General features: G+C 39.6%; 1 protein-coding gene across 1 annotated transcript in view; it reads left to right on the top strand.

Moving 5' to 3' along the window:
- MRS2 (magnesium transporter MRS2) overlaps positions 1-13,969 on the top strand; it is a 34,309-nt gene that overhangs the window by 222 nt on the left and 20,118 nt on the right. Inside the window, exons 1-4 of the mRNA XM_077769561.1 lie at positions 1-65; positions 1,619-1,692; positions 5,448-5,484; positions 6,717-6,829. The exon at positions 1-65 is cut by the window's left edge and continues 222 nt beyond it. Of these exons, the coding sequence (XP_077625687.1) occupies positions 1-65; positions 1,619-1,692; positions 5,448-5,484; positions 6,717-6,829 (289 nt within the window). The remainder of the gene's footprint in view (positions 66-1,618; positions 1,693-5,447; positions 5,485-6,716; positions 6,830-13,969) is intronic.

The following is a 13,969-nucleotide window of genomic DNA, read 5'->3' as shown; positions in this document are numbered from 1 at the left end:
GGGTCCGCCTAGCGCCGGGGTCCCCCGCGCCCCTCGCTGCGCCCCTCCCTCTGCAGTGCTCCCGGGCCGAGAATGTTCTTAGAGTTTCACCAAGTCCTTACGATAGCTCTGGAGCAGAGATTGGGTTCGTCCACCTGAAATGTTTTTCTAAGTGTTACTTTCTGTTCCCAGTCTTTCTTCCCTTCCGAATGGAGACTGGTAGCGTTTTGATTGTTGCTCAAGCGACGGATGGGGACGCACCTATAAAAGAGGCTGAAAACTTGGAGACTTAGTAGTAAGAGTTGCTCCCGCGGACGCCCTTAGTNGGAGTCGGAGCTGTTGATACTGTCAGCACGTGATCCGCATGATCGCCTTTTCACGCGTGTGAGAATGTGGGTGAGGGTGCTGCTCAGAAACGGGCGACGTTACAGTGTGTGGCTTCTCGAAAGTACGGCTCTGCCCTCCAATGAACTTCTCTCAGCTTTCTTCTTGAAAGCTTTCCAAAGGAACTCGCCGTCACCACGTCCTTCTCAGGCTGAGCAGAGTGTGAATTGGGGCACACCCCATCTCCCCTCCTTTAATAATGCTTGGGAACCCAGTTGCAGCTCTGATGTTTCAGGACTAGCACTGAGATTCAGAATCCCCAGTTTGGAAACACCTTTCTTTAACTTGTGGTTGATTAGCAAATGCTGACTCATTATTGCTCTTTTACCTTGTTCACCTGACTCTTAAAATTTAATTTGTGTTTTGTAAAGGGGAAACAAGCCTCTGATGCTAACAAATTACATGAGTCACTAAGTGTATGTAATGGGAAGGAATAAGATCGGAAATGAGAATATGTCTACACATTCCGTGCAGTCTGTGTGATTACTTTGGAAGCAAAAAATAATTGATAATTTTGTTTTTTACATCTGCCCATTCCTTTTATATTTAGTATTTTGAATACAGCATACTTTGTCATTAAATGGGCATGGTTATTCTTCAGAACTCCAACTGAGTGATTACATTTTTTAAATAGATTTATTTTCAAATAAGGATTTTTTGTTTTCATTCCAGACCATTGAGTTATTCCATAAATGTATTTCACACGTATGGGATCTGCATTCCAGTTCAGTGGGTTATCTCCTAACTATTCACTGTATAAAGTATACATGTGGAAAAGTTAATACATGGAAGTAAAATCTGTAAGTTTCATAGCTGAGAGATCCAATAATCCTGATCCTGGAATGCTGAAACCGGTTTTACTTGCGATGTATGTTTTCTAAAATACGTCTACCAACATCATTTTCATGAGGTGTCTTTTTAAATTATGCAAAAAAATGGACATTTTCTTTAATCTCAGAACAGTGTAATATGTTTGTGCATTGAACTCTGAGATAGCACTAGTCATTAGAGAAAAGGTGGTTGGAATTCATAAAATATTCTGGTACCTCACCTACTGTTACTTTCAAAAATCATTCCCTACCAAATTCAACATAATCACCTACAAGTGTTAAAATTAACAAGAGTGTTCTTTTTCATCTGGGAAAGTTTCCAGAAAATAGTCTGAAGATCTCCACATACTGTAAGAGTTCTCTATCTTAGCCATATGTTGAAACCTACTGTATGACCACAGAGGATTCTCTGATTTATTCTTCAGGTGAAATGCACCGGTTTAGATCTTCTGATGTCTCTCAAGCCACTTTAGCCAGCGTAGCCCCAGTGTTTACTGTGGTGAGTATGGAGGGTACGTTTGATGACTTACAGAAAGTACTTCCTCTACTTAAGTTAACTGGGGCAAGGGCACCTGGGTGGCTCAGTCGGTTGAGCGCCGACTTCAGCTCAGGTCATGATCTCGCAGTTTGAGTTGGAGCCCTGCTTCTGGCTCTGTGCTGACAGCTCAGAGCTTGGAGCCTATCTTCAGATTCTGTGTCCCCCTCTCTCTCTGCCCCTCCCCTGTTCATGTTCTATCTCTCTCACACAAAAATAAAATAAACATTAAAAAAAAATTTAATTGGGGTAGACTGGTCAGCCAAGGTAATACTGATTTTTTTTTGTTTTATAGTGAATCATTACACTTGTTAGTCATGTTGTCTGTGTTTTACTTAGCTGGTGACCTGAGTCCCACCTAGATTTGCTTAAGAGCAAGCACCATTGAAACTTTGATGTTGACTGCAGAGGTCTTCTTTTGATACTAGAACTGGTCGTTCAAATCACAGCTCAGCACTTCCTTCTCAAGATTTCCCTGTGAATATGTTTAGATGTCCTCGAAGGCTGTTAGCCATACAGGGACTTGAAACCATGCTATACAATTGAATATACGCAGAAACATGTTGAAGCGGAAAAGTGTAGTATTTAAGAGTGTATGCTTCAAGGGTTCATGAACTCTGCAATGGTCTGAAATGATTCAGGGAGACAAATGAGTAAAATAATAAGAATTAATGTGTATCACACACATATCTAAGAAAGAGAAATAGTCCATTGGAGCAGAATCATAGCAAAAGATGATCTAGGTGAATGTCGCATCGGAGTTGGTTGTAAGATACTGTGACTTTTTTTTGTAGGGCTTTAACTTTAAAAAACAGTTAAATTTTAAAAAATGTGCTTTTTCTGAACTAGCATTCCTAAATTCAGAACTCAGCTCTGCCTCTATTAACTGGGGGGACTTGGCTTGGACAAGGTATGGTAACATTTTTGTGCCTTAGTTTTACCTTAGTTTATTATCTCGGTAAACTGGAGATAATAGTACCTAGTGATGGGGCGCCTGGGTGGCTCAGTCGGTTAAGCGTCTGACTTCGGCTCAAGTCATTATCTCACGGTTTGTGGTTTCGTGCCCCGCATCGGGTTCTGTGCTGGCAGCTCAGAGCCTGGAGCGTGTTTCAGATTCTGTGTCCCCCTCTCTTTGCCCTTCCCATGATCATGCTCTGTGTCTCTGTCTCAAAAATCAATGATTTTAAAAAACAGTACCTAGCGAAGTTCAAATTAACTCACAACTGTGTATGAAATCCTTAAGATTCAGGAATAAGACAAGGATGTCTACTCTCACCGTTACTATTCAATATAGTACTGAAAGTCTTAGCCTCAGCAATCAGACAACAGAAAGAAGTAAAAGGCATCCAAATCAGCAAGGAAGAAGTCCAGCTTTCACTGTTTGCAGACAACATGAAACTCTCTGTTAAAAACCTCCACCAAAAAATTGCTAGAACTAATACATGAGTTCACTAAGTCACGGGATATAAAATCAAGGTGCAGAAGTCTGTTGCATTTTTACACACCAATAAGGAAGCGGCATAAAACCATAAAATAATGTCTTATGCATGGTAAGCATTTTATATATACTAGCCATTATCATCATTATTGTTTAGACTTATTAACGTAGGAACTTTTCTTTATAGCCTATATGAAACAAGATAACCCCCAGAATTAGTTGTGAAAGTTATCACTCTTCAAGGTTTTGTAACATTTGGCCAGTTTAGTTACGAATAAATTCAGAGGGGCGCCTGGGTGACTCAGTTGGTTAAGCATCTGACTTTGGCTCAGGTCATGATCTCGCGGTCTGTGGTTTCAAGCCCCGCGTTGGGCTCTGCTAGCTCAGAGCCTCGAGCCTGTTTCGGATTCTCTCTCTCTCTCTCTCTCTCTCTCTCTCTCTCAGAAATAAAACATTTAGAAAAGAAAAAAAAATAAATTAAGAAATCTGTGGCACGTGGGTGACTCAGTCGGTTAAGTGTCTGACTCCAGCTCAGGTGATGATCTTGCAGTTCATGGGTTCAAGCCCACATCAGGCTCTGTGCTGACCGAGCCTGGAGCCTGCTTCAGGTTCTGTGTCCCCCTCTCTTTGCCTCTCCCCTGCTTGCGCTCTCGTTTTCTCTTGCTCTCTCTCCCTCCCTCAAAAATAAACAAACATTAAAAATTTTTAAAAATAAATTCAGAAATTAAATGCTGAAAGAAGGTTCTTTTCAGGTGAAATCATTGTGTACGATGAACACTTAAAATCAGTTGACACTATTTGAAAGGAGAGCTCACGAATCAGCTCACTTTCTAGGTGATGTTACTTCATAAGATCACCTTTTTTTAAAAATCATACTTTGTATGATCTTTTTTGTCAAAATGTCTCATTAAAGAAAAATGGTAAATATTGACCTGCAAAAATATGTATCGTTAAGTTAGAAAAGGAGGAGCGACTGCACTGCAGTGTGTGAACATGAATGTATTGAAGGGGAAAGGCTGGGAGGATATTCAGGAAAATGTTGGCATGGTTTTCTCTAAAATTTGTCATTTTGGGTGATGAGTTTTACTTTATTTTCAAATTTTCTTCAGCTGGCCTATGTATTTGTGAAAGAAATTTGAGGAGATCTAGTCTGTATTACACAAAGTAGCTCCTTTTTATGTAAACTTTCCCTTTAACACTGATGGGTTATGGTACTCATATTTGTATTGATCTTATCTTGCTCATGAACAATAAGCTAAAAGGTGTACTGTGGGATGTTCTTCTTTTGCTAGTAACACAGCATGCATATGTTTCCATGGTAATAACCCAGCTTTTCTTTCTTCAACTATATCTTAGAGTCTTTCTGAAAATGCATATTTAACAGTAATTCAGTCTCGTACATGGTGATTCATTGTTAGTTGACACATTCACACTTGACAAGTATTCAGGACTTGTGGACAAGTATTGCAGAAAAATGTTCCCTCTGCTTCCTGAGAAATACAGAGATTTTCTGCATCCAGTCCTCTCTCCAAAGGCCTCTCAGAAGAGGCCTTTTCAGTAAATCTTTATTGATTCTACTACACTCATCAGAGAGACTTGATAGCCTCCGGTAGATCCGTAGAATCACAAGGTGAGCCACAGTCGGTCTCAGTCTGTTGAGAAAGATAAAGGATGGGAAACACAGAAGGCAGCACGAGATGTGTCCTTTTCAGAAGAGGCCGTGCAGCCATCCGGCAGCTTCTCTGGACCCCATGTGACAGCTCGGTGCGAGGAGTTGATGTTCTTAAAGGCGGCTGTGAGTTCCACCTTGGCTTATAAGCCCCATGCCTTGTAGTGCTGGTGTCTCCGGTGACCTCCAGGGCCCATCCCAGGCTTCCACAAGGAACGTTGTCGGTGACAAGAGCCACCACGCTCCAGGGAAAGCAGGGCCACGGCTTACCACGAGGTATCGGTACTTTGTAGTCTTCCTGGTCCTGCGCAGTCCAGCGGGTATCGGGCATTTTGACCAGAAGCAATGTTGCCTGTAACACAGCTGATACTCTATCAGATTTCCAGTGGAACCGACACAGAAAGTTAGTCCAAGACCACATTTGTCCTAGCAGAAGAAAGACCTTCTTTTAACCCTTAACTCCTGACTATTTTAACCTAAAGAAGCTGCTATGGTTTATCTGCATTTGCACTTATGGTGCATTTGCGTAGCTGGGAGATACAAGAACATACATAATACTAGAAATAGTATACTCGGAGAAAATAATATTCTGTTTTTATTCTCTCTCTCCAGACAAAATTTGACAAAGAAGGAAACGTTACTTCCTTTGGTGAGTATGTTTACTCTTTTTTATAAATCACTTTTCTTTAGTCATTGAATGAGTGACTCTGATGAAATTTAAAAATTGTAGTGTTTTGAGTAGGATATTCTTTGTGTCTTTGGGTATACGGAAAGAGATCTGCCTTCAACATTTGTCCGTCCATCCTAATTGGAACTGACCGTACTGGACTGTGCATGTTCTCACAGAATTGGATTTTGTTTTTTTGTTAGGAGCCACTTTGTCTCTAAGAGGATGTTAAAGGGACATTTTGAGAGCAGAGGCTGGAATGCAGCTGGAGCCCATTTAATTGTTCTTCTTTAGTCTCCCTCTCACTGCCCTAGTCTACATATGCATCTTCTGTTCCACATGCAAGGTAGACCTACAGAGTACTGTTGACCTTGTGGTGGCAATGGGTGACAGAAGACAGGAGGGACCGGGTGCTAGATGGCACTCTGCCGAGATCACTCTTATGGACAGGCACTTTTTAAAATGAAACTTCACAGTAGACATCACTTTACAGTCTGACCTCAGACGCAGCCTGCAGGCCCCCTGTGCGTTTCTAGCCCCGTGATCCCGCTCCCGCCATTGCTGAGGTCTCCTGGGACATTTGGGTGTGTTTTGCTCATTCTGTCCTTCAAATGACTGTTGTACTTCGAGCTCTGAGCCCTGTCATGGATGTGATTTCACACTACCAGTCAGATGCTACTGTAACTGTATCGTTTTTTGAGTTTCTTCCTCCATCATGCTTTCTCTTAGGGAATAAGTTTAGTTTTCAGGTTGGACAAGCTGGTGAAGAACTGACTTTATTTTCTCATTTTCTGTTAGTCCAAGAGCCAAGAAGGTCAAAATATCAGTTCACAGGTTTAAAATACTGAGGAGAAAACAGGAAATGTAGTTCTATACAACAGTATTAAAAACAAAAAGATGGCCCATCTCTAGAGCTAGAAATCAATATTCTAAATCCTAATTATGTATGGCTGTGGTTTTTATATTGGTCCCAAGAGGCTTCTAGGTACAAAGAAATTTTATAAAGTATGGATAAGACAAAAAAATTATTAGAGTTTGACCAAATTTAGCCTGAATATGTTTTTGAGGTAAAAATGGCTATTAAAAAGACTCATTTTGGCTTGTTTCTGGTAAGAAAGGGATCTTGATGATGGTGGGAGGGGTGATCTGATAGAAAACTAAACTCCTCCATTTATAGGTTTGGCCCACTCTTGTTAAAAATATTTCTTTTATAGAAAAGAAGAAAACTGACTTATATCAAGAATTAGGTCTTCAAGCCAGAGATTTGAGGTTTCAGCATGTGATGAGCATCACAACCAGAAACAATAGAATCATCATGAGAATGGAGGTAAAGGGTTTTATGTCCTCTGCACTTCTCTCCTTCCTAGCTGTCTTGATCAGTATCTAGGTTAAAAGTAATTTTGTATGGACAACAGATATGTGAAACATAGGGTACTTGATAAGATAACATGTTGTCATGAGTGTAACTCTTCCATGAATTCTGTACCTACATTCAGTAGGCATAACTCTTGCTCTGTTTTATGTTGGAAGAGTTCTGACTGCATTCTCTGTTCTCACTGTTTGAATTGGGTTTCTAGTTTCTGAAATGATAAGAGAAAGAATCTTGATTTATAATAGACATTTCCAGTTGTATACAGTCATGTGTCGTCATAGTATAACTGTAGCCACCAACAACATATTCTGGTTCTTCAAATAGCCCAGGAATATCCCTTAAAATTTATAATCTTAAATTTTTTATTTTAACAGAAAGCTTTATAAAATAAAATTGAGTCCTCTCCTGCCTACTCAGAGTACATGAAATATAATTTAACTTTCCTTAGTGATTCAGAATAAATTCGAACCTATGTAATTTGGATGGGCTAATGTCTAGCATTCAGGAATAGGTGAGGAGACCTGATTCTCAATGGTACTGGCCCTCCAGTAGACATGAGACTTGCTTTCTTTAAAATGTCTTTGAAGGCAGGTTCCTGTCTTTTTAACTAGAATTTTTAAAAAACTAATAATGGAAGCAGTTTTCAGAAAATATTCTTCACTTTTGTTATTGGTAGCTAGAACCCTTCAAAAAAGTCNCTAAGCGAAAGTCGGACGCTTAACCGACTAAGCCACCCAGGCACTCAAAAAGTAAGTCTTTGTCCACCAAAAAACTACTAGAACTGATCAATGAATTCAGTAAGTCACAGGATACAAGATCACTATGCAGAAATCCATTGCATTTCTGCACATTAATAATGAAGTTGTAGAAAGAGAAATTATGAAAACTGTCCCATTTATGATTGTATCAGAAATAGCAATACTAATACCAAAAATAATAAAATACCTAGAAGTAAAACATTGATAAATTCAAAATGACATGAAGAAATGGAAAAATTTCCATGCTTATGGATTGGGAGAACAGATAGTTAAAATGTCCAAACTACCCAAAGCAATCTGCAGATTTAATGCAATTTCTATGAAAATACCAGCAAAATTTTTATTTATTAAAAAAAAAAATTTTAGGGGCGCCTGGGTGGCTTAGTTGGTTAAGCGTCCGACTTTCGCTTAGGTCATGATCTCGCGGTTCGTGGGTTCGAGCCCCGCGTCGGGCTCTGTGCTGACTGCCAGCTCAGAGCCTGGAGCCTGTTTCAGTCTGTGACTCCCTCTCTCTCTGACCCTCCCCTGCTCATGCTGTCTCTCTCTCTCCTAGAAATAAATAAAAATATAAAAAAAAAAATTTAATCACCAATGCTTATCATGACAAGCACAGTCCTTGATCCCCATGACCTATTGCCCCCATCCGTCCCCCCACCTACCCCTCTGGTGACCATCAGTTCTCTATAGTTAAGGAATCTGTTTCTTGGTTTGTCTTTTTTTTTTTTTTTTCATTTGCTCCTTTTTCTTTCTTGAATTTCATATATGAATGAAATTACATGGTGTTTGTCTTTCTCTGACCTGTTTCACTTAGCATTATACTCTTCAGCTCCATCCATATCTTTGCAAATGGCAAGACTTCTATATTTTTTATGGCTGAATAATATATATATCTCTCTCTCTCACATCTTTATCCATTCTTCAGACATTTAAGCTGTTCCATATTTTGGCTATTGTAAATAATCTGCTGTAAACATAGGAGTGCATGTATCCCTTCGAATCAGTATTTTTGTATTCTTTGGGTAAATACCCAGTAGTGCAGTTGCTGGATAGTAGGGTAGTTCTATTTTTCCCTTTTTGAGGACCTTCCACAGTGGCTGCACCAGTTTGCATTCCTACCAACAGTGCATGAGGGTCCTGTTTCTCCACGTCCTCCGCCAACATCTGTAGTTTTTTGTGTTGTTGATTTTAGCTATTCTGACAGGTGTGAGGTGATATTTCCTTGTAGTTTTGATTTGCATTTCCCTAATAAGTGATAATGACATCTTTTCATATGCCTGTTGGCCATCTGTATGTCTTCTTTGGAGAAATGTCTGTCCATGTCTTCTACCCATTTTTAATTGAACTATTTCTTTTTTTGGGTGTTGAGTTTTATAAGTTCTTTTATTTATTTTTTTATATTTATTTTTTTTCTTAAATAGTTTATTGTCCAGTTGGTTTCCATTTAACACCCGTGCTCATCCCAACAGTGCCCATTACCCCTCTTCCCCTCTCCCCCACCCCCATCAGCCCTCAATTTGTTCTCAGCATTCAAGAGTCTCTCATGGTTTCCCTCCTTCCCTCTCCCCACCTATTTTTACCCTTCTCCTCCCCATGGTCCTCTGTTAAGTTCCTCCTAATCCTCCTATACGTGCAAACATATGGTATCTGTCCTTCTCTTCCTGACATAATTTGCTCAGCATAACACCCTCAAGGTCCATCCATGTTGCTACACATGGCCAGATTTCCTTCTTTCTCATTGCCACGTAGTATTCCGTTGTATAGATAAACCATATCTTCTTGATCCATTCGTCCATTGATGCACACTTCGGCTCTTCCCATGATTTGGCTATTGTGGAGAGTGCTGCTATGAACATTGGGGTCCATGTGCCCCTGTGCATCAGCACTCCTGTGTCCCTTGGGTCAATTCCTAGCAGCGCTATTGCTGGTGGATCCTAGGGGAGTTCTATTGTTAATGTTTTGAGGAACCTCCACACTGTTTTCCAGAGGGGCTACACCAGTTTACATTCTCACCAACAGTGTAGGAGGGTGCCCGTTTCTCCACATCCTCGCCAGCATCTATAGTCTCCTGATTTGATATAGCCACTCTGACTGGCATGAGGTGATATCTCAGTGTGGCTTTGATTTGTATTTCCCTGATGTAGGGATGCTGAGCATCGTTTAATATGTCTGTTGGCCATCTGGATGTCCTCTTTGGAGAAGTGTCTGTTCATGTCTTCCCATTTCTTCACTGGATTATTTGTTTCTCGGATGTGGAGTTTGGGGAGTTCCTTATAGATTTTGTATCCTAGCCCTTTATCTGATATGTCATTTGCAACTATCTTTTCCCATTCCATCAGTTGCCTATTAGTTTTATTGATTCTTTCCTTTCCCTTCCAGAAGCTTTTTATCTTGATGAGGTCCCAATAGTTCATTTTTGCTCTTGATTCCCTTGTCTTTGGGGATGTGTCAAGTAAGAAATTGCTGCGGTGGAGGTTGTTTCCTACGTTCTCTTCTAGGGTTTTGATGGTTTCCTGTCTCACATTCAGGTCCTTTATCCATTTTGAGTTTATTTTTGTGTATGGTGTGAGAAAGTGATCTAGTTTCATTCTTTTGCATGTTGCTGTCCAGTTCTCCTAGCACCATCTGTTAAAGAGGCTGTCTTTTTTCCATTGGATACTCTTTCCGGCTTTGTCAAGGATTAGTTGGCCATTCATTTTTGGGTCCAATTCTGAATTCTGTATTCTACTCCATTGGTCTATGTGTCTGTTTTTGTGCTAATACCGTACTGTCTTGATGATTACAGCTTTGTGGTAGAGACTAAAGTCTGAGATGGTGATGCCTCCTGTTTTGGTTTTCTTCAGCATTACTTTGGCTATTCGGGGTCTTTTGTGGTTCCATAAAAACTTTAGGATAGTTTTTTCTAGCTTTGAGAAAAATGCTGGTGCAGTTTTGATTGGGATTGCATTAAATGCGTAGATTGCTTTGGGTAGTATTGCTTTGGGTAATGTTGACATTTTAACAATATTCTTCCAATCCATGAGCATGGAATGTTTTTCCATTTATTTGTGTCTTCTTCAATTTCCTTCATAAGTTTTCTACAGTTTTCATCATACAGATCTCCTATATCTTTGGTTAGGTTTATTCCTAGGTATTTTATGGTTTTTTTGTGCAATTGTGAATGGAATCAGTTTCTTGATTTCTCTTTCTGTTGCTTCATTATTGGTGTATAAAAATGCAGCCGAGTTTGGTACATTGATTTTTGTGTCCTATAAGGTTGCCTTCCCAGTGTACTCTCTCTTTCTCTTCCCAAACTCCTGCAGCTCAGTGTCCTATGACTTCAGGCCTTCTCTGTTTGAGAGATGCGTGTGAGCGAGAGGCATGGAACTCCCTACCTCTCTGCCATCTTGCGTCCTCTATAAGTTCTTTTAGGCACTAACCCTTTATTGGCTCTGTCGTTTGCAAATATCTTCTCTCATTCCATAGGTTGCCTTTTAGGTTTGCTAATTGTTTCCTCTGCTGTGCAGAAGCTTTTTATGTTGATGTAGTCCCACTAGTTTATTTTTGCTTTTGTTTCCCTGCTTCAGGAGACCTGTCTAGAAAAATGTTACTATAGCAGATGTCAGAGAAGTTACTGCCTATGTTCTCTCTTAGGGGTTTTGTGGTTTCAGGTCTCATATTTGGGTCTTTAATCCATTTTGAATTTATTTTGTGTATGGTGTAAGAAAGTGGTCCAGTGTCATTCTTTTGCATGTTGCTATCCAGTTTTCCCAGCACCATTTGTTGAAAAGACCATCTTTCCTATTGGATATTCTCTCCTGCTTCATAAACATTGACTATATAATCGTTTGTTTATTTTTGGGCTCTGTGCTCTGTTCCAGTGGTCTGTGTGTCTGTGTTTGTGCCAGTACCCTACTGTTTTGATTATTGCAGTTTTGAAATATATCTTGAAGTCCAGAACTGTGATGCCTTCAGCTTTGCTTTGCTTTTTCAAGATTGCTTTGGCTATTTGTCTTTCATGGTTCTGTACAAATTTTAGGTTCTCTATTCTAGCCCTGTGAAAAATGCCATTGGCAATTTTGATAGGGATTGCATTAAATGTATGTTTTGTGTAGTGTAGACAGTTTAACAGTATTCTTCCAATCCATGAGCATAGACTGTTTTTCCATTTCTTTATGTTGTCTTCAATTTCTTCTTTCATCAGTGTTTTATAGTTCTCAGAGTACAGGTCTTTCACCTCTTTGGTTAGGTTTTTTCCAAGGTATCTTTTTTCTATTTTGTAATAAAAAATTGTTTATTTTGAGAGAGAGAGAGAGAGACTGTGCCTGAGCAGGGGAGGGGCAGAGAGTTTAAAATTTCTGTCTGTGCTGCTTCATCATCTCTGTGTAGAAATGCAACAGATTTCTGTACATTGATTTTGTATTCTGTGGCTTTACTAAATTCGTGTGTCAGCTCTAGCAGTTTTGTAGTGGAGTCTTTAGGATTTTTTATATGTGGTATATCATATAAAGTTTTACTTATTCCTTGCCAAATTGGATGATTTTTTCCTTTTTGTTGTCTGATTGCTGTGGCTAAGACTTCCAGTACTGTGTTGAATAAAAGTGAGTGAGCACATTCTTGTTTTGTTCCTGATCTTAAGGGGAAGCTCTCAGTTTTTCACCATTGAGGATGATGTTCGTTGTGGGTTTCTCATAGATGGCCTTTATTATGTTGAAGTACGTTCCCTCTAAACCTACTTAGTGGAGGATTTTTATCATGGATGTACTTTGTCAAATGCTTTTTCTGCATCTGTTGAAATGAGCATATGGGTTTTTTTTGTTTTTTGTTTTTGTTTTTTTTTAATGTTTTATTTATTTCTAGGAGAGAGAGAGAGCGAGACAGCATGAGCAGGGGAGGGTCAGAGAGAGAGGGAGACACAGACTGAAACAGGCTCCAGGCTCTGAGCTGGCAGTCAGCACAGAGCCCGACGCGGGGCTCGAACCCATGAACCGCGAGATCATGACCTAAGCGAAAGTCGGACGCTAACCGACTAAGCCACCCAGGCGCCCTGAGCATATGGTTTTTAATCTTTCTCTTGTGGATGTGATGTATCATGTTGATTGATTTGCTAATATTGGATCACTCTTGTATCCTAGGAATAAATTCCACTTGATCGTAGTAAATGATTTTTACTGCGTAGTAAATGATTTTTAATTTATTGTTGAATTTGGTTTGCTAGTATTTTGTTGAGGATTTTTGCATCTGTGTTCACAGAGGTATTGGCTTATAGTTCTCTCTAATCTTTAGTTCCTGTTTTCCTGCTGGCTTTAGGCATTGTCAGTCTTTTTCTAGTTTCTTTAGGTGTAAGGTTAGATTGTTTGAGATTGTTCTTGCTTCTTCAGATAGGCCTGTATTACTGTATACTTTCCTCTTAGGACCACTTTTGCTGCACTTGAAAGATTTTAAACAATTGTATTTTCATTTGTTTCCATGTACTTTATTTCTTCTTTTCTTTCCCACTGACCCATTCATTGTTTAGTAGCATATTATTTAACCTTCATGTATTTGCATTCTTTCCAGATATTTTCTTAAGATGGCATGGTATGACATTGATCTTTTTTAATTTGTTGAGGCTTCTTTTATGGCCAAATATGTGATCTATTCTGGAAACTGTTCCATGTGCACTTGGAAAGAATGTATATTCTGCTGTTTTAGGATAGAATGTTCTGAATATTCCTGTTAAATCGAGAGTCCAGTATGTTATTCAATGCCATTGTATCCCGGGCTCCTGGGTGTCGTCTCAGTCATTAAGTATCTGACTTCGGCTCAGGTTATGATCTCATGGTTTGTGAATTTGAGTTTCACATCAGGTGATCTCGAGCCCTGCTTCGGGTGAGCCCTGTTTCTTTCTCTGCCTCTCTGTCTTTCTCTCAAAAAAACAAAACAAAACAAAAAAACCATTATTTCCTTCTTGATTTTCTGTGTGGATGATCTGTCCATTGATGTAAGTGGGGTGTTAAATATCCTATTACTGTATTATTATCACTTAGTTCCTTTATGTTTGTAAGTATCTATTTTATGTATTTGGATGCTTTCTTGTTGGGTGCGTTAATATTAACAATTGTTACATCTTCTTGTTGGATTATCCCTTTTATGATTATATAATGTCCCTCTTCATCTCTTATTACAGTCTTTGTTTCTGTTTTTGTTTTTTCATGTTTATTTTTGAGAACAAGAGAGACAGAGTATGAGTTGGGGAAGGGTAGAGAGGAGGGACACAGAATCTGAAGCAGGCTCCGGGCTCTGAGCTGTCAGCACAGAACCTGATGTGGGACTCGAACCCGTGAGCGAGATCATGACCTTAGCTGAAGTCAGGTCCTCA

Source organism: Crocuta crocuta, unplaced genomic scaffold (genome assembly GCF_008692635.1).
Source record: "Crocuta crocuta isolate KB4526 unplaced genomic scaffold, BGI_CrCroc_1.0 scaffold145, whole genome shotgun sequence".
NCBI classification, from domain to species: Eukaryota; Metazoa; Chordata; class Mammalia; order Carnivora; family Hyaenidae; genus Crocuta; species Crocuta crocuta.
Note: the sequence above shows the minus strand (reverse complement) of the source record. Positions and strands in the feature narration are given on the sequence as shown.